Source organism: Macaca nemestrina, chromosome 8 (genome assembly GCF_043159975.1).
Source record: "Macaca nemestrina isolate mMacNem1 chromosome 8, mMacNem.hap1, whole genome shotgun sequence".
Lineage (NCBI taxonomy): Eukaryota > Metazoa > Chordata > Mammalia > Primates > Cercopithecidae > Macaca > Macaca nemestrina.
The window spans coordinates 47,354,424-47,369,199 of record NC_092132.1 but is presented as its reverse complement, the minus strand read 5'-3'; the positions used below and the strand labels follow the sequence as shown (position 1 = coordinate 47,369,199).

The 14,776-nt window shown below is 43.3% G+C and overlaps 1 protein-coding gene across 3 annotated transcripts in view; it reads left to right on the top strand.

The window, feature by feature from the left end:
* The first annotated feature begins 4,246 nt into the window (after positions 1–4,246).
* Positions 4,247–14,776, top strand: part of LOC105476090 (glutamate rich 5) — a 28,822-nt gene continuing 18,292 nt past the window's right edge. For all 3 annotated transcript variants that reach the window (XM_011731738.2, XM_011731739.2, XM_011731737.2), the window contains exon 1: positions 4,247–4,652. In XM_011731738.2, the coding sequence (XP_011730040.2) occupies positions 4,595–4,652 (58 nt within the window). In that variant the 5' untranslated portion in view covers positions 4,247–4,594. The remainder of the gene's footprint in view (positions 4,653–14,776) is intronic.

The following is a 14,776-nucleotide window of genomic DNA, read 5'->3' as shown; positions in this document are numbered from 1 at the left end:
TCCTGTGTACTTTAAATAATCTCTGGATTACTTGTAATACCTAATATAATGTAAATGTTATCCAAATAGTTGTTATACTGTATTGTTTTTTGTTTGCATTTTTTATTGTTGTATTGTTATTTTTATTGTTTTTTTCTGAATTATTTTGATCTGCAGTTGGTTGAATCGGTAGATGTGGAGCCTGCAAATATCAAGGGCCAACTGTACTGAATGTACTATCTTGCTGGCATGCACACTATTGGGTGATGCTGGCAGAAGCATGATAGGCAGGAAAAGCAAATCTAATGCAGTGTCCATTACAGTAAAGATCATCTGCTGTCCTCTCAAAGTATGGTACCATTTCAGCCTCTTGCTACTGCTGGCAAATTAGGCACTCAGCCAGGTAAACCTTAGTAAGAGGAAGAGCATGGTGTTGAGCCCATAATTATGGTTGTTCACCTAATTAAAAAATGTTTCCTCTGAAGAAAATAGAAGATACCATGGCTTGGCTGACAAATTACCCTTAAGGAAAAGTGAGAGATCCAAGGGAGCTCCTAAAAGATAATTGATGGGGAAAAGGGGGGAACTTAACTGGGCTCAATAAGCCCTGGTTTAACATGAAAGTATTAAGATTTGGAGAATTTTAAATTACATATTGATATTTAATCTGTGAGGTTATTGCATTTCTCTTTTGGGAAGAATGGAGTTTTTAGAAATTTCACTATCTAATAAAATTAAATGTGATTTTAATTTTAAAATGCGCCATCAGAAGTAGAAGCCTGCTGTCACCTGAATTGTGTTCCCCCCATCCGCAACCCAAATTCATATATTGAAATCCTAACCCCAATGTGACTGGATTTTTAGGAGATAACTAAGGTTAAATGAGGTCATAAGGGTCCGACCCTAAGTCAATAGGACTGTGGCCTAATAAGTGTAAGAGAATATAAGAAAGAGAGAGAGAGGCCAGGCGTGGTGGCTCATGCTTGTAGTCCCAGCACTTTGGGAGGCTGAGGCAGGTAGATCACCTGAGGTCAGGAGTTCCAGACCAGCCCGGCCAACATGGTGAAACCCTGTCTCTACCAAAAATACAAAAATTAGCGGGGTGTGGTGGCCCACACCTGTAATCCCAGCCACTCGGGAAGCTGAGGCAAGAGAATCACTTGAACCCCTGAGGTGAAGGTTGCAGTGAGCCAAGATTGTGCTACTGCACTCCAGTCTGGGTAACTGGAGTTACCCAGAGGGAGACTCTGTCTCAAAAAAAAAAAAAAAAAAAAAAAAAAAAAAAAAAAAAAAGAGAGAGATCCGCCATGTGAGAACAGAGCCAGAAAGTGGTTGTCTGCAAAGCCAGGAAAAGGGCCTCAGCAGGAACTGAATTGACCCCCACCTTGATCTTGGACTGTCCAGCCTCCAGAACTGTGAGAAATAAACTTCTGTTGTTTAAGCCACCCAGTCTATGGAATTTTGTTATGGAAGTCCAAGCTGACTAATACGGGGCCTTTTGTAAGCATTTACATAAGACACAAATACTCCCCACATCTGGACTCACTCTGAATGGTTCATCTAATTCATTTCCCCTAAACTCCTTGTGCTAATCCTGTAATCTTGTTCCTTCCAAGTCTCTAACCATACAGCGAAATCACTAGCCACTTTCAACATATTTCTCTTTCCTTGAGGCACAGTAACTCTTGGTGGAAGGCTGGAAGGTAGAATCACTGTACATATTGGTATTGTTATGAAGGACACTTCCTCAAAGGTACTCAGTCTCCCTGCATTCAAAGGGATTAGTGATTCGATTGCTAGGTGGCCAAGACTTTTTCAGGCCTGAATTACAGGGGAAAGAGGGCGAGGAAGACAAAGATAGTAAAAAAAAAGGAGAGGAACAGGAGGAGGAAAAAGAAGGAGAGAGGGAGGAAGGGAAGGAAAACAAAGAAGGAAGGGAAGGACCTCTAAACATATAGTAAAGCCCAGGGCTGTGTATACATGACCCATATAGACAAATAATGGCAAATGTTAGGCAATTTGAGCATCAAAGTAAATAATGACGGTGTTGTAATCCCAGCTTTTGGAGGTCAAGGCAGGAGAATCACATGAGGCCAAGAATTTGAGACCAGCCTGGGCAACATAGCAAGACCCCATCTCTATTAAAAAAATATTTTTTAATTACCCAGGCATGGTGGCGCATGCCTACAGTCCTAGCTACTCAGGCGGCTGAGGCTGGAGGATTGCTTGAGCTCAGGAGCTCGTGGCTGCAGCCAGCTATGATTGCACCACTGCACCCCAGCCTGGGTGACAGAGTGAGACTCTGTCTCAAATATTTTAAAATGATGCTATTATGGACTGAATTGTCTCCTGGGACACTTATATGCTGAAATCCTAACCCCCAGAACCTATGAATGTGACTGTACGGTATTTGGAAATATAGCCTTTGATTGGGTGATTAAGGTAAAATGAGGTTATATGGGCCCTAATCCAATATGACTGGTGTCCTTATAAGAGGGGGAGATTAGGACACAGACAAGCACAAGGGGAAGATTAAGTGAAGACATGGAGAAGGTGGCCATCTACCAGCCAAGAAGAGAAGCCCTCAGAAGAAACCAGTTCTGCTGACATCTTGATCTTTGACTTCTAATCTCAAGAACTATGAGGAAATACATGTCTGCACTTCCAGCCATCCAGTCTGTGGTACTTTGTTATAGCACCCCTAGCAAACTATTACAGATGGTAACATACTACATTGGATAGTGTGAGACTTCAAGAGTACTCACTGATGTAAGTGAATAAATGGGGGAAAGGAAAAGCACTTCCTTACTTCATAGTAGAATGGCAGCTAATCAATATAGAAGAAATAATGTAATTAGAAAATCACAGGCACAGTGTCTCATGCCTGTAATCCCAGCACTTTGGGGAGGCAGAGGGAGGAGGATCCCCTGAGGCAAAGAGTTCAAGACCAGCCTGGGCAACATGGCAACATACCCATCTCTACAAAAAAAAAATTTTTTTGGATGGAATCTTGCTCTATCATCCAGGCTGAAGAGCAGGCTTGTCACTGCAAACTCCACCTCCTAGATTCAAGAGATTCTCCTGCCTCAGCCTCCCAATAGCTGGGATTACAGGTGTGTGCCACCAACCCCAGTACTTTTTGTATTTTTAGTAGAGATGGGGTTTCGCCATGCTGGCCAGGCTGGTCTCAAACTCCCGACCTCAGGTGATCTGCCTGCGTCAGCCTCCCAAAGTGCTGGGATTACAGGCATGAGCCACTGCGCCTGGCCTCTCTCTCTATCTCTTTAAAAAAAGGCCCGGCCAGGCATGGTGCTCATGCCTGTAATCCCAGCACTTTGGGAGGCTGACGCAGGCAGATCACCTGAGGTCAGGAGTTTGAGACCAGCCTAACCAACATGGAGAAACCCCATCTCTCCTAAAAAATACAAAAAATAGCCAGACGTGGTGGCGCATGCCTGTAATCCCAGCTACTCAGGAGGCTGAAGCAGGGAGAGTTGCTTGAACCAGGGAGGTGGAGGTTGCAGTGAGCTGAGATCTTGCCACTACACTCCAGCCTTGGCGACACAGTGAGATTCAGTCTCCGGAAAAAAAAAAAAAAAAAAAAAAAAAAAAAAAAAAAAAAAAAAAAAAAGGCCACGCGCAGTGGCTCACGCTTGTAATCCCAACACTTTGAGAGGCCGAAGCAGGTGGATCACCTGAGGTCAGGAGTTCGAAACCAGCCAGACCAATATGGTGAAACCCTGTCCCTACTAAAATTACAAAAATTAGCTGGGAGCGGTGGCAGGCGCCTATAATCCTAGTTGTTCAGAGGCTGACGCTGGAGAATCGCTTGATCCCGGGAGGCAGAGGTTGCAGTGAGCCGAGATTGTGCCACTGCACTCCAGCCTAGGCAACAGAAAGAGACTCGGTTTCAGGAAAAAAAAAAAAAAAAGTCTGTTCTCTTAATAAATATCAAAGTCATGAACGACAAAGCAAGACAGGAGGAACTACTTCAGATTAAAGCAAACTAAAGAGAGACACAACTAAATGCAACGTGCAGTCCTGGATTGGACATTTGGCAACAATGAAACATGGAGGGTGGATTAAACCGTACTGTACCAAAGTTAAACTTTCTTGTGGTAATTGTAGTTATGTAAGAAAATAAGACTGTCATCGTACATCTAGTCCACCAATCAATAGCCCCTAGTCCCAAGGCTGCCTCCCGTCCCTGGCTATTTAGTGATGAGTCAGATGATACCTCCCAGCGCTTCGCCCTCGCCCCCTGACATCCTCTCTATCCCTGCTTTAGGGGTTTTTCCTCTCTGACCGTGCCATACCCTCCACCGTCTCCCCTCCTGCCTCCTGGGATCCACTTGTCCCTGCCCTCCTCTGCGTCCTGGCCCTCCCGCTCTCTTCCGCTCTGCCCTCCCTGGCTCCTTCCACCTCCTGCCAGCTACCTTTCTCCTCCAGGTGCGCACCCCTACGCCTAGCTCCGCTGCGCGCTTGCGCTCTACGCCCAAGGGAGCCGGGCTGCAGAGCTGGAGAAACTTCCGCGGCTACAGGTGCGGTTGCCTTCGGATCCCGGCTCCGGGCTGACACCCGCGCGGGGCTGAGACAGGTGTCTGCGCTCCCGGAGATGGGCTGCTCCAGCAGCGCTCTCAACAAGGCCGGCGACAGCAGCAAGTTCCCTAGCGGTGAGCAGGGGACTGGCGCCGCCGGCGTCCGGGCTGGGGACTCGGGTGGGCTAACTCCCCGGGAGGTCCAAAGGGTGTGCCCCGTGCCCACCCCGGCTGGCAGGAGCCAGGCCTCGCCCCGGAGGATGCCAGCAGAACCCGGGACAGAGCGCGATTTCCTCCCGAATCTGGAGCGGCGCTGCTGTGACCGCGGGTGCGGTGGCCCTGGTGCGCTCCGCAGCGCTCGCTGCCTGAGGCCGGGCGCTGGACTCACCCTGTCCGCTGATGGGATCTCGGGGAATTGGTGTTGAAGCCCTAAGGCGGTTAGCCTCGGCATTGCCTTAAACACAGGAGAAATGTCCTATCAAGGCCTTCTCCCAAGGCTGGGGGTCGTGACTGACGCCTGCAATCTCAGCACTTTGGGAGGCTGAGGCGGGGCGATCGCTTGAGACCAAAAGTTCGAGAACAACTTGGGTAACAAAGCGAGATCTTCCACTCCCCCATCTCTACTAAAACAACAACAAAAACCACTTTTCCCCATTTACGCCTCCCATTAGCGTTTCAGCATCAAAGATGGCAAAAGATGCGGAGAATCCAGAGGAGCATTCACTCCATCAAATGGGTTCCTGCACTCTGAATAGGTCAGACACACTTTCCCCTATCTTTGACTTAAGTATCCATTGAGAAGTATGTGTGATCAAAAGTGGTCATCACTGACTCTTGCTGAAGAAACTCAACAAGGACGTTTTGTACATGTACTATATAATACCCCAGTGCTTGGCTAGATGCTGGAGATACAAGTGGAGATTGTTTGTGGAGATTGAGGGTGGAGGAGACCGACAAGAAACACGTGAAACAATTGGCTAAGATCGTTTCTGACAGTGATAAGTACTGTGAAAAGCATACACGCAGATACATGAATTAGAGAATGGGTTTTACAGCCGACTCACTTTTCTTAGATTTTGAATGTCTAACATTTTGGACAATGTTATGGAGGTTAAGCAAACTCAGTCAAGCTAGTTTACAGTCTTCTGCAAGGCGAACTTTAGCAGGGATTTTGTACTGGAGTGAATTCCTTTTCACAGATCTTCTCTTAGCACCTTGTGTTATTGCAGTAACAGAAAAGTCTTCCTCTCTGATGTTGTTGGTAGAGCGCACCAGATGGTCATGAATGCTTTTCAAAGCTCAGCCACGGTGTCCTAGTCAGGAAATACGTTGTGTTTCTATTATTTTTGTGGTGTGTGGTAGTTTATTTCTAGTTTCCATAAATAACAGAAAGCAATGACAAGTCAGGAAGTAAACAAAAAATAAAAAAAAATTTTAAAAGTGATTCCAAACCCCTTTTCACAGACAACAATGTGAAAAGATGGAAAAATTCATTTATAATGCACAGTGCTCACTAACTTTTCTCCTAAAGAGCCCAGAGCTTCCATACCCCCAACGAGATGCCAGAGCAAGCTGTTTCTCCAATGTTTCATGTTTTATGTTATGAAATTAAGTAGAGTTTCGCATTCTGTCTCTGATAAATTTTTGTGGGTTTCAATATGAAAAGCCGAGGGAAAATGGATGCTTCAGGAAGATACATTTTATTATTCTGACTTCTCTTAACCCCTGCTGTGCTTCAGTTATCCTAGGAGGAGCATCCTGGTTTCACAAGCAGAGTACTGACTCACCATTACATAGTTCTAAACTGATTAAAACATGTATTTCAGGGAATGTAACTCTCGGGGCAAAAGTATTCAGTAGGTGTAATGCAGTTTTTAATCCTTTCAGAAAATAATGAATAACTTTATCTTAAAAAATATTTTATCATCAGTATTGATAACTATTCCACTTGAGTTATACTCTTCCATTTTTTATTCTAGAACTCATTGCTGTTCTGAGTTTTCACAGATGTTGTTATGGAAGAGGTGTTAAAACGCCTGACAACCAGTTCTAGCCTTTAGAAAATTAACCTAATATGCTGCATAAATTGCTCAACACACACGTTGAATCAATCAACAGGTCTATTTGCTTCTGACCCTCGATCAAACAATACTCTCTTGTAATTAGATACTATTCTGTGTTCGTCAACATTTCAACTTCATGATCTTAGGCCCAATAAATAATTCATTCCTGTTTCTGCAGCTTTAAACTTCTTTAAATCCTAGGTACAACCCCAAGCTTGAGTGTACATACTTTTAGACAAAAACAATCCAAGTTTATTACGTGTCTGGTACATGTATTTATTCACTGTACTCTCAGTGCCTAACAATGTTCAGCATATAATAGGTCTTCAGTAATGATTTGTTGAATGAATTACTTCATTTAATCCTTATAACAATGTTATGACTAAATATTATGGTTGTCCTGTTTTTACAGATAAGAGTAAATAATTTATCTAAGGTCACAGGGCTCCTAAGAATCAGAGCTGGTGCTTTGAACTCATATGCTTTGCTGGGCACAGAGGCTCATGCCTATAATTCCAGTGGCTCTGGAGGCTGATGGGAGAGGATTGCTTGAGGCCAGGAGTTCAAGACCAGCCTGGGAAACATAGTAAGACCCTGTATCTAAATTTTTTTTTTAATTGACACGTGTATTTCAGGGAATGTAACTCTTGGTGGTACAGACTGGAAGTCCCAGCTACTCAGGAGGCTGAGGTGAGAGGATTGCTTAAGCCCAGGAGTTCAAGTCTGCAGTGAACTATGATTGGGCCACTGCACTTCAGTCTGGGCAACAGAGTGAGACTCAATTAAAAAAAAAAAAATGAACCTATATGTTTAAACCAGCTTCTGCTAATGAGATGTAAATCTGTTTTTGCCTCGGATCACTCTGGATCCCCATTAGGTGTGTGGTCATCCACTATAAAAACAGTGAAATCAATACAATAAACACATTATACTATATATCTTTTTTTTTTTTCTTAGACGGCGTTTTTTAGACGGAGCCTCTGCCTCCCAGGTTCAAGCAATTCTACTGCCTCAGCCTCCCAAGTAGCTGGGATTACAGGCATGCGCCACCACACCTGGCTAATTTTGTATTTTTAGTAGAGATGGGGTTTCTCCATGTTGGTGGAACTCCCACCCTCAGGTGATCCACTCGTCTCAGCCTTCCAAAGTACTGGGATTAAAGGCGTGAGCCACTCTGCCCAGCCTATACTATATATATTATTTAGGGATAGAATAATCCCTTATTATGATTCTAAATATTAGTCTAATCCCTAAATAAGATACATATTATAATGTGTTATACAAATATTATATATTTATTTTACTTTTTATTAAAAAAATTGAGACAGGGTCTTGCTATGTTGCCCAGGCTGGTCTTGAACTTCTGAGCTCAAGTGATCCTCCCACCTTGGCCTCCCAAAGTGCTGGAATTACAGGTATGAGCCACTGTGCCCAGCCTTTGTTATAAATTTAAAGCAGACAGCAGCTACTAGTAGACAGACATTAGGTTGCACAGGAATAATCTATTCTACTGATTATGTGGGGATATTTGCCCTGACTCAGTAGACACTGAATCTCACAGAGCTTCTTCCTATTGCCTCCCAAGATGACTGACCAGATAGGTGTGTGTGTTGGGGAGAACAGAATTGGAGACTCTGATTGTAAACAATTATCCAGTGCTCCTCAAAGCGTAGAACAGTGCCTAATATGTGGTAGTCACACATCGATTTTTATGACGTGCCCTGAAATGTGTGAGGAAAGAGATTTTCTTTCCAAAGGATAATCAGACAGATTAAGTTTGGAATTTCTTGTGTTTGTGGAAGCAAGTTTTAAATATTAGGACAATTGCTGTTCTTTTGAGTGTCCTGAGGATCCGATGCAATCTGAACACAAAGGTTTTATTGACTCCACAGACTTTAATGTGCCCGAAGGTGTCTAGATGTTCACATCCAAACCCTCCTCCCAGTGTTCCTAGCCCTCTGCTAACATGGATAATCACTGCTCAATTCTTTCCTAATATAAATGCGATCTGTTTTGGCAGACTTCTTTCCAAGGTGTTACAGCCCAAGCACCAAACATGGACAAAGTCAATAGGTGGTAATTATTGACAAGTTCATTGCTAGGTTAATGTGTACATTTCCACTGACAGCTATAATCATTTGTTTGTTCTAACCTGAACTTTCACTAGCTGCTTGCTGTCCATGCTGCCTAGGCAATCAGATGAAGCTTGAATTTCACACAGTTATGTGAATTGTTCTTTGTACTGCGGTCATACCTTCAGTTTTCACCCAATATTTCACACTGTGACATCTAGTTAGGTCATCTGGTCCTAACTGCACGAAAGTTTTCCTTTTGAATTGAAGAAGAAACTTCATTAACATTAAACTTAATTTGTACAGGCTTTTCTTGCATATAGAAATTATATAAATTTTTTTTCTTTCAAATGTGTGCCTTTGTGTCATTTCTGGAGCCTGGCACATAAATAGCATTTGGTATGTCTTTGTGGTAGGCCTGGTGATTGCATACAGCTAATTGAAATGGAATAAAAAAACTACATACATGGTTCAAAAATGTGAAAATATTTGGAAAAGTCAGGCCTGAAAAGTACACCTTCCACCCCATCCTCATCATCTATTTAGTTCGAATCATACACATGAATAAACACTTATTATTTTAGGGGTTTTTTGGATATATTCTTTCAAAGTTTCTTTATGCATTGCAAATATTATTTCCTTCTCTCATCTTTATTTATAAATGTAGTGTACTATACCCACTGTTCCTCACTTTGTTTTTTTCACCTAAAATATGGAGATTTTTCCATGTTGATATATAGAGAACTTCTTTCTCCTTGTTTATACCTGCATAATAATTTCTTCCTTGATTTATTTAACCAGTCCCCTATTGAGGGACATTTGATTTGTTTACAGTCGTTTCCTGTTGCAGACAAGACTGCCATGAATTCCTTTGTGCCTACATCATTTTGAATGTGTGCAAGTATATCTATAGGACAGTTTCCCAGGAGTGGCATTACTAGGTCAAAATACGCACTGATAATTTTGATAGATAACTGCCTAAATGTGTTCTGTAAGAATTGAAGCAGTTTACACTGTCATCAACAATAAGGTAAATCTCTTTCTAAAATGGAAAACTTTCAGACATTTGGGTAATCGCATCGAAACATAGATGTGAGAGAGAAGTCAGGAGACAAGGTAGGGAGCATGCACTTGGTTTCAGGTGCTTTAGTTTGTGATCTCATTTAATCCTCACAATAGCCTTAAAACACAAACATTAGTTGCAGAAAATACAGCTAGAAAACGGAAGCTTGGTGCAGATAAGTCACTTGCCCTGGTCTCAGAGCTAGTAAGTCTAGTTAGCCTACTTACTAGATGGATAGATGGACCTGGGGCACATGGCTAACTTGTGTGACTCCAAAGCCCCTATTCTTTTCACAACTTCCAGTTCCATCTGGGATCTGGTCCTAGTTCTGCAAGAAACCTGTAGTGTGGCCTTACACATAGAACACATGCAATCAGCTGAATGTGGATGCTTGAGTCTGTAATCCCAGCTACTTGGGAGGCTGAGGCAGGAGAATCAGGAGGTCAAGCACCACTGTACTCCAGCCTGGGCAACAGACTGAGACTTCTCTCTAAAGAAAAGAAAAAAGAGGCCGGGCGCGGTGGCTCAAGCCTGTAATACCAGCACTTTGGGAGGCCGAGACAGGCGGATCACGAGGTTAGGAGACCGAGACCATCCTGGCTAACACGGTGAAACCCCGTCTCTACTAAAAAATACAAAAAACTAGCTGGGCGAGGTGGCGAGCACCTGTAGTCCCAGCTACTCGGGAGGCTGAGGCAGGAGAATGGCTCAAACCCGGGAGGCGGAGCTTGCAGTGAGCTGAGATCCGGCCACTGCACTCCAGCCTGGGTGACAAAGCGAGACTCCCTCTCAACAAAAAAAAAAAAAAAAAAGAAAAAAAAAGAAAAGAAAAGAAAAAAGAGAACGGGCACAGTGGCTCAAACCTGTAATCTCAGCACTTTGGGAGGCCAAGGTGGGCAGATCACCTGAGGTTGGGAGTTCGAGACCAGCCTGACCAACATGGAGAAACCCCATCTCTACTAAAAATATAAAAAATTAGCCAGACGTGGTGGCTAATTTTTTACAGGTATGCGCATGCCTGTAATCCCAGCTACTCAGCAGACTGAGGCAGGAGAATCACTTTAACCCGGGAGGTGGAGGTTACAGTGAGCCGAGATCATGCCATTGCACTCCAGCTTGGGCAACAAGAGCAAAACTCTGTCTCAAAAAAAACAAAAAAGAAAGAAAGAAAGAAAAAAAAAGAAAAGAAAAGAAGAGAGGCAACCAATAACTGTTGAGTAGTTGGATGGGTAAATGGATGATTGACAGAGACAGGGATTTAGGGAGGTAAGAGTATTACTCAGAAAAGTAGAGGAGGAATCAGAACCTAATGAATACCAGAAACTGAAAGGTAATATTGGCCAAGATGGGCTTGGGAAGAGAGTGTTGGGTTATGAAGAGGGCCTCCTAGCTATGCAGGAAAAGGTTAACACTGTAGAACAACGCTTGATTGACTACCATTAAATCATGCTTCTGGACTGAACGCAGTGGCTCACGCCTGTAATCCCAGCACTTTGGGAGGCCGAGGCGGGTAGATCACCTGAGGTCAAGAGTTTGAGACCAGCCTGGCCAACATGGTGAAACCCCGTTTCTACTAAAAATAAAAAAAAATTTGCTGGACGTAGTGGCAGCTGGTGGTAGCTAGGACCTCTAATCCTAGCTACTTGGGAAGCTGAGGCAGGCGAATCTCTTGAACCTGGGAGGCGGAGGTTGCAGTGGGCAGAGATCACGCCATTGCACTCCAGCTTGGGTGACAAGAGCAAAACTCTGTCTCCAAAAAAAAAAAAAAAAAAAAAAAAATCATGCTTCTGTAAGGTGGCCCCACATCCAGCTCATGTGTACAGTTTCACTTCTATGTTAATGTTTTAACAATATCAAGTTGAAAGAAACCCTGAATACCTGTGTGGGTTAATGAAAGGCTCACCAAAGCTGATAAAAACCTGACGAGGCTTCTAATCCTAGAGTGTGTAAGTGTGAGTAGTACTAGGTAGTTTTTTTTTCTTTTTTAGAGACAGGGTCTTGCTCTGTTGCCCAGGCTGGAGTGCAATGGTGGAATCAAAGCTCACTGCGGCTTGGACTCCTGGGCCCAAATTATCCTTCCACCTCAGCTTCCTAAAGCACTGGGATTACAGGCATGAGCCACTGTGCCCCACTGTAATTTTTTTTTTTTTTTTGAGCAAAATGCCAGACTATAGCTCTCCAGGTGTGTTTATGTCTTGAAAGTACTGTAATGACCTCAGAAGCTTCTTCACCCATCTCAGGGCTATTGCTGTTGTTCATAGTCCTTGAACCACTTCTTGGGAATTGCCTTTGGGCTCTCAAGTTCATTCATTGTATATAATCAAGGGTGTCTGAGCTTTGTCCTTTAAGGATGAAGATTGAAAAAACAATAATCCACATTGTTTTTATTTTATTTTTTAAGTTTTATTTATTATTTTTTTGGTAGAAACTGGTTCTCACTATGCTGCCCAGGCTGGTGTCAAACTCCCGGCTTCAAGCAACCCTAATACCTCAGTCAGCCTCCCAAAGTGCTGGGATTACAGGCATGAACCACCATGCCCAGCCCCACATGGTTGTTAGCAGCTAAAACCCCCTAGGAATTAAACCTTATGAAGGCGGGTGAAATAAGACAGGCAATGCAGGTGTGCATGATTTAGCACTACCTAAGTTGTTATATCAGAGTTTCCCAGCCTGTGAGAATAGATTATAGCCATGCCAGCATTTCTCCTAGCCTTTAGGGCAGCCAGGTGGGATCTTGACAGACTGAGCCATCTGGAAGCAGCTTCCTCCATTTGTTGCAGTGTAATGCACAAATATCATATTCTATGTATGTCATGACATTGAAAAGATCAGGAAGTGTTGGTGGCTCAGTGCAGTGGCTCATGCCTGTGATCACAGCACTTTGGGAGGTCTAGGCAGGAGGATCATCTGAGGTCAGGAGTTGGAGACCAGCTTGCCCAACATGGTGAAACCCCATCTCTACTAAAAACACAAAATAAATTAGCTGGGCATGGTGGCATGTACCTGTTGTCCCAGCTACTCAGGAGGCTGAGGCAGGAGAATCACTTGAACCCGGGAGGTAGAGGTTTCAGTGAACCGAGATTGTGCCACTGCCCTGCAGCCTGGGTGAGACTCCATTTCAAAAAAAAATAAATAAAATAAAAATTAAAATAAAAAAGAAAGTGTTGGGATGTGCATTCCAGCTCGTCTGTCATTTTCACTAGTAGTTTCTTTTGCTTAGAGATAACTTCTGCCTTCAGCCACCCCAGCAAGGACTTCTGTTGAAATGTTCTCCCTAAAGCGTTCTCTTTGCTTATTTCTTTTCCTCACTGTTAATGATAATGATAATGAACATTCTCTCTCTCTCTCTCTCTTTTTTTTTTTTTTCTGTAAGGTGATTTTTTTTGTGTGTGCCTGTTTCTGCATCTTCCCATTTTCTCAAGACTCTGATATAAACCACACAGTTTCTTTTTTGCTAATTTCCTTTACTTAGTACTTAGTCTACAGGTATAGGACCTGTAGACTAGATGTTATGGGAGGTTCTGGTTACCTGTACACCTTGCATTAATGTGTGGGTATGAATTTCAACATTTCATTTCAACTGAAAGACAGTATAGAGTGCTGATTAAGAATGTGGGCCTGGAGTTAGACTGGGTTCAAATCCTCATCCAGGATCAGTTATTAGTTGTGTGACTTTGAGCCAGGTACTGACCCTCTCCATGCTTCTTCATCTATAAAATAGGATCAACAATAGCACTTAATAGAGCTGAGGAATAAATGAGTTAATACATATAATGCACTGAGAATATAATCTGGGCCAGGAACAGTGACTCATACCTGTAATCCCAGCACTTTGGGAGACTAAGACAGGAATCTTGCTCTGTAGGCCAGGAGTTCGAGACCAGCCTAACCAACATAGTGAGACCCTCATTTTTTTTTTTTTGAGGCAGAGTCTTACTCTGTTGCCCAGGCTGGAGTGCAGTGCTGTGATCTTGGCTTACTGCAATCTCCTTCTCCCGGGTTCAAGAAATTCTCCTGCGTCAGCATCCAGAGTAGCAGGGATTACAGACATGTGCCACCATTCCCGGCTAATTTTTGAATATTTAGTAGAGATGGGTTTCACCATGTTGGCCAGGCTGGCCTCAAACTGCTGACCTCAGGTGATCCAACCACCTCAGCCTCCCAAAGTGTTGGGATTACAGGTGTAAGCCACCGCACACAGCATTTTTTGTTTGTTTAAGATCAAGTTCTAGATCTCTGAGTTTGTTGATTTCCTTCCTTTTTAAATTTTTTTTTTTTTTTTTTGGAGACAGGGTCTCACTCTGTCACTCTGTCACCCAGGCTGGAATGCAGTGGTGCGATCACAACTCACTGCAGCCTCAACCTCCCACCTCAGCCTCTCACCTCCACCTCAGCCCAGCAGCTGGGACTATAGGCATGCACCACCACACCTGGCTAATTTTTTGTGTGTTTTTTGGAGAGTTGACATTTTGCCATGTTGCCCAACCTGGTCCCTAACTCCTGGGCTCAAGTGATCCTCCTGCCTCAGCCTCCCAAAGTGGTGGGATTATAGGTGTGAGCCACCTCACCTGGCCTTGCTCACTTTTTTAAAAAGTAAATTTATTTAAAGAAAAATGGTGACAAAATATTAAGTCAATAATAGCACAAATGGTAAAGAAATATTCAAAAATCATAAAAGTGGTATGTGAATGGCCACAGTTTATGAGACAGTTTTTCTAAGGCTACCAGGTCTTCTTATTTAGCTAGATTACTTGCTCTTGTATTTGTGCTGCTATAATTTTTTAATTTTTTTATGTTAATTTACTTTTTTTTTAAGACAGGGTCTCACTCTGTCACTGAGTGTGGCCTCAACCTCCTGGATTCAAGTGATCCTCCTGCCTCTGCCTCCTGAGTAACTGGGACTACAGATGTGTACCACCATACCCAGCTAATTTTTTATTTTTCGTAGACAAGGTCTCACTATGTTACCCAGGCTGGTCTCAAACTGCTGGTCTCAAGTGATACTCCTGCCTCAGCCTCCCTGCTATAATTTTTAAAAATAAATTTTATTTTAGAATAGTT